We start from the raw sequence: 5,355 nt of genomic DNA, 5'->3' as shown, positions 1-5,355 counted from the left end.
TAATCCGATTTGTGGCGTGGAAATAAAAAGGATATAACAAATGCGCGATGAGGCGGTGGTCTTGAATACTTTCTTTTTTTTTTTTTTTCTTTTTATTTTTGCTTTAACGGGTTTTTCAGACAACACGTGTCCGTATACACCCAAGAAAATCAAAATACACGATCTCACGTAGTGCCAATGGCAGCTCCCTCTCTCCTCCCACAGGACCTATCCTGAGTGGTGAGCCGCGTATGCAGCCACCCAGTCAGCCGCCCCGTTGGTCTCTCTGAATACATACTTGGCCTCAAAGGCCAAGCCTTCCCTGACCAACATCCTAATGTCCCGAATCAGAGGGTGGTCAGTGCTCTCACCACTCGGGCCCCGTCGGAGCCACCCAATAACTGTAGCCGAGTCGCCCTCCAAGATGATCGAGCTGGCCCGCAACACCTGCCGCGCATGGCGAAGACCTGCCCAGGCAGCTCGCAACTCTGCCCCTGGAACTGATATGTCGAACAACTGCCCACCGCTCGCTGCCACTACCCTGGAGTGAGGGTCCCGTATGACGAAGCCTGCCCCGCCTCGCGCACCTCCATCCAACACCGACCCGTCAAAATTTACCTTGAGGAAACTCGGGGGTGGGGGCTCCCAGGTGAAGAACACCGTCCGAGGAGCTGCCTGAGCAGAGAAAGAACCCCAGGTGTCCCGAGCTATCAAGGCTGTGTCTGAAGGGGTGGTGAGTCTGGACTCTATCGCCAATGCTCGAGCAGACTCCGCAACAAACCTCGGCGACATCCTGCGCTCGCCGAATGTGCGAGCGTTCCTTGCCAGCCATATCTGATGGGATGTGCAAGTCGCTCGGATGGCCTCCTGACATGTCCCGGGACTGGCCAACCACTGTCGTATCATCTGTAAGAAAAGTCTCCTCTCCCGCCATACCTCCTCCGGGATACCTGTCCACTGTCATGTCGACCTCACCCAAGTGCACCGAAATAGTACATGATCCACAGACTCATCAGCACCGCACGCCCCGCACTCCGCAGGGATCCCCCAACCACGCCGACTCAACACTGCTCTCGTCGGGAGGCGGTCCCACATCACCTTCCATAAGAAGAGTGCTGCCCTCGGGGGGAGCCCCGACCTCCAGATCCAGGCACAGTCCGGTCTCCGCTCCTGCTCCCGCTGGATAACCCGGGACAAATCACCCAGCCTGACACTGGCCCTGCATGAGGTGCCCCAAATCCTGACGTCTGGTCCCTCACAGCCTGGTACTGGAAGGGATCGGATCCTCTCAGCAAGATGTGCCCCGAACACTCGATGCAGCCTGGCCTCGTCCCACTCTGTCCTCCCTGACGCTAGGAGGCCGCACACCCGGAGCCCCTCTGCTGCCTCAATATCCACCATCGTCGGCCAACATCTCAAAGGAAAGGTGTCCACCCACGAATCGCCAATCACATCGATGCTCCGTCCATCGCCTATCAACCACCTGGTGTTAGCCAACACAGTCGGCAAGTATCTCCCAATCTCGCGCCACATAAAGGAGATTCGGCGGCCTCTCCGTGCCACCTCAGAGCCCCCTCGGCCCTATCTAGCTGCCATCACCCGGCTCCAGAGCCCCTGTGGCTCCAGCAAGAAACGGACTGCGTGCCAAGCAATAAGGGCCTCACGCCGCTCTAGGAGAGACTGCACCCCCAAACCGCCCTCGCTGATGGGAAGGCAGACCTGCTCCCAGGCCACCAAATGTACCCCATGGCCCCCACCGTGAGACCCCCACAAGAAGCTCCGGAGAAGATGTTCAATCTTCAACAGAGTCGTCTTTGGGAACACAGTGTTGGCCATGAGATATACCGGCATAGATCCTAACACCGATCTGACTAGTGTCAATCTCCCCATCATGGATAGAGATGACGCCCTCCATCCCTCCAGCCTGCTCTCGACCCGCTGTACCAGGCCCGAGCACTCTGTCACTCGTAGTCTCCGGCCTGAGATAGGGACTCCCAGGTAGACCAAAGTCCCCTCCTGCTCTGGTATCTGCAGAATCCTCCTGATCTCCTGCCTGACTCTGCTCTCCGTGCTAGGGCTGAACTGAATTGTTGACTTCATGAGGTTTACTCTTTGTCCGAACGTCGTACAGTAACCTGCCAGCACTCTGCGTAGTACCCGTGCATCAGAAGCCCGCGCCCTGGTCAAGAGAAGATAATCATCAGCAAAGAGTAAGTGAGAGATAGGTCCCGCCCCCGGTGCTGGAACATAGGCCTCCAGCTCCCGGCTAGTGCACGCACCCTGCAAGGCACGGGACAAGATATCAGAACAAATAATGAATAAGTAAGGGGATAAGGGACATCCCTGCCGCAGCCCCATAGTGGACTCGAAAAAAGCTGACGGTGTGCCGTTGACTAAAATAGAAAACTTTGGCCCCTGGACACACCCAAGGACCCATCCAATCCATCGCCTATGGAAGCCATAGGCTCCCAGTGCACTCCGCAGAAAACTCCACCCGATCCTGTCATAAGCCCTCTCCATATCCAACTTGACTACCATCAGGCTGCGCCGCATCGATGCTCGCTGAAGATCCCACATCATCTCCTGGGCCAACATAACATTCTGAGAGATGTTCCTCCCCGCTACAAAGGCCCCCTGCTCTTGGCTGATGATGCCAGGCAGTAAGGGCTTTATTCTGCCCACCATTATCCTCGCCAAACCTTATACAAGGTTGTGCACAAACTAATGGGCCTGAAGTGACCCGGCTCTGCCGCCTCCTGGCGCTTTGGAATGAGCGTGATGAAGGTGGCCTTCCAATCCTCAGGCATGGCTGCCTGAGTGAAGAAACATTGCACCGCCTCAACCACTGCTCCCCGAATGATACCCCAATATCGGCGGAAAAAGAAGGGGGGAACCCATCGGGTCCCGGAGCCTTATCTGCTGCCAGGGCCCAGACTGCCTCCTGCACCTCCTGTGCCGACATCGGCCGAACCAGGGTCGTATTCTCGTCATCAGCAATACCCACATCGACCCTCGGAAGGAGGTCACTATCATCAGGGCCTCCATCCTCCGTCCATCTGGCACGGAAAAACTCAAGTAAGACCTGTCTGACGGCAGGCTCACCCTCTACTCGATGGCCGGACTCATCGCGCAATGAGTGGATCATACTTCGCTGTCTCCGGATAACCGTCGTCCGATGAAAGAACCTAGTGTTGCGGTCACCCTCACTCACCCACTGAACCCGAGATTTCTGGCGCCAGAATATCTCGTGCTGCCGTAGTAATGAGTGGTGATTCGCAAGAAGCCCCCGAAGGTCGGACATGTTGTCCTCCGGAAGGCCACCTCCTAGGTCTTCTCTCCTCTGTAGTTCTGTAATCGCAGACTCAACCCCCTCCAATCTCCGAAAGATGTCGCCCACTACCTCACGATTCCAACGGCGGAGCCGCCGTTTGGTCAGCTCGAGTTTGCGTGAGACCCGTTGCATCGCATCCCTCCGCACCGGGACGCGCCACGCATCGCGAACAATGTCCCAAGACTGAGGATACGATAGCCAAACCTTCTCGAAACAGAAGGGGCTGTGATGACAAGGTCCCGATGATGTGGAGATCAGTAGAGGACAGTGGTCTGATGCAATCCGGGGTAAATGACTAACTCGGCAGGTAGGAAAACGAAGGATCCAATCTGGGGACGCAAGGGCCCTATCTAATCGCTCCCAAACCCTAGCACTGCCAGATTGGTTATTACACCAGGTAAACCGTGGTCCCGAAAAACCTAAGTCCACCATGCCGTTTCGCAGCATAAAGTCGCGAAACTCCCTCCTGTCCACTCTATCCGTGAAGACCGCACCTCCCCGCTTGTCACTCGCACTCTGGATACAATTGAAGTCACCAACTAACACCGTCGGGATGCCCTGGGCAGCCAGGTTGGTGATCTCTTGCCAGAGGGCTCTCCTGACCCTGTAGTCCGTGCTCGCATACACACCACACAACACCCACGGGCCGGCATTAGGTTCCGATACTACCATGATAACCTGTTGGGAGCAGTTGTGGAAGACATCAATCGTCGCCACCCCTCGCCTCCACAGGACCAAAAGGCCACCAGACAGCCCCTGGGACTCGACTGCATAGGTCTCCCAGTCCCTTCCCAGGCGCCGCCTCAATCGATCAAGCCCATCGCCAGATAATCGTGTCTCGCAAAGAAAACAGATCTCTAGACAGTGGACCTGCACTAGCCGTTTAAAGGAAGACATGAAGGCTGGCTTGGCCGCCCCCTACAATTCCAGGCTAGAATCTTCATGGAACACAATCCGCATGGTCGGCCTCAGGCTTAACCTCCCCCTGGGCCTCGGGAGCTATCTCAAGCTGGCGGCCTAAGTCGCCCTGCTGCTCTATCTCACCAGATGCGTCGCACATGACGGCCGCCCTGATGAGTCGCACGACAGCTGGGTGGTCCCCCTCTACAGTAGCTATGCCCATGGAGCAATCGCCACTCACACCACTGTCCGTGGGTCCCTCACGGGTTGCCCCTCCGAGTGGCATCCCTACCACACCCTCTCGTGGCGTCAGTGGCTCGGCTGGACTCTCTGCCAGGTGCAACCCAGGATGGCCCCTGGCCTCGCACCCCCTGGGAACAGCCTCCAGCTGCTCGCCCAAGGCTGGGGTCGGAGAGCCAAACTGGAAAACCCCATCTGGGCCTCTCCCAAGGCCCTCAGGTGCGTCCCAAGGGTCCCGCATGGGGGGGGTCTGACCTCCAGTCAGGGGGGTCCCCTGCGCTGAGACCAGTCCCTAACCCGGGGACCTATACTGAAAAGGGCGCGCTGATGAGCCCGGGCTCGCTGTGCCGACCTGGACGTGGCCGACTGGGCCAGCCTACCTGGGCTCGGTAGCGGATCGAGGCCCGCTGGGGCCCTGGCCCGCTTGTTGCCGCGTGCACGGGCTCGGCTCGGTTTGCTGGGTCCAGGGTCAACCCAGCTAGGATCCGGGCTCACCCTCTCCGGGTCACGAATCACAATTGGCTCTGGGTTAACCTCGTCGAGATCGTCGACCGAGTCAACCCAGAGCAGGGCAGGGGCTTCTGGGCACCAACCTCCCCCCCACCCACCGGCGACCGGCGCCGGGCAACTTTCGACGGCTTTTGCCAGCCGTCGGTGTCTGCCGGGGACTCCGGAAGGGCCAAGCGGGCCGCCGGCGATGCCGGCCGGGCTTGGGGTGGCTCAGGCCCCGGGTCAGACACGATCATCTCCGGTCGAGCTACCGGGGATGACGGCCGAGGCGAGGCCAACACAGGCCCCGATTCTGTCTCCCTCGGCTGAGACGAGGCCAAACCAGACCCCGATTCAGTCTCCCTCGATCGTGGTGGTCGAGACTCCCGCGGCGGTGGTCTCTGCCGTATCGCCAC

General features: G+C 58.5%; 1 protein-coding gene across 1 annotated transcript; it reads right to left on the bottom strand.

Annotated features, from left to right (window-relative positions):
* Window positions 1–2,482: 2,482 nt before the first annotated feature.
* Window positions 2,483–4,207, bottom strand: LOC148714645 (uncharacterized). Its single transcript, XM_088714345.1, has one exon. The coding sequence runs from the start codon at window positions 4,205–4,207 to the stop codon at window positions 2,483–2,485; it is 1,725 nt and encodes a 574-aa protein (XP_088570471.1).
* Window positions 4,208–5,355: the final 1,148 nt, after the last annotated feature.

Source organism: Phoenix dactylifera, chromosome 2, assembly GCF_051530095.1.
Source record: "Phoenix dactylifera cultivar Ajwa chromosome 2, Ajwa_hap1_PhDact_Kaust_v1.1, whole genome shotgun sequence".
Classification (NCBI taxonomy): domain Eukaryota; kingdom Viridiplantae; phylum Streptophyta; class Magnoliopsida; order Arecales; family Arecaceae; genus Phoenix; species Phoenix dactylifera.
This window is presented reverse-complemented; position numbering and strand designations above follow the sequence as displayed.

Excerpts from the sequence above, each read along its gene's own strand:
- LOC148714645 (XM_088714345.1), bottom strand. The coding sequence starts at position 4,207 with ATGTCTTCCTTTAAACGGCTAGTGCAGGTCCACTGTCTAGAGATCTGT.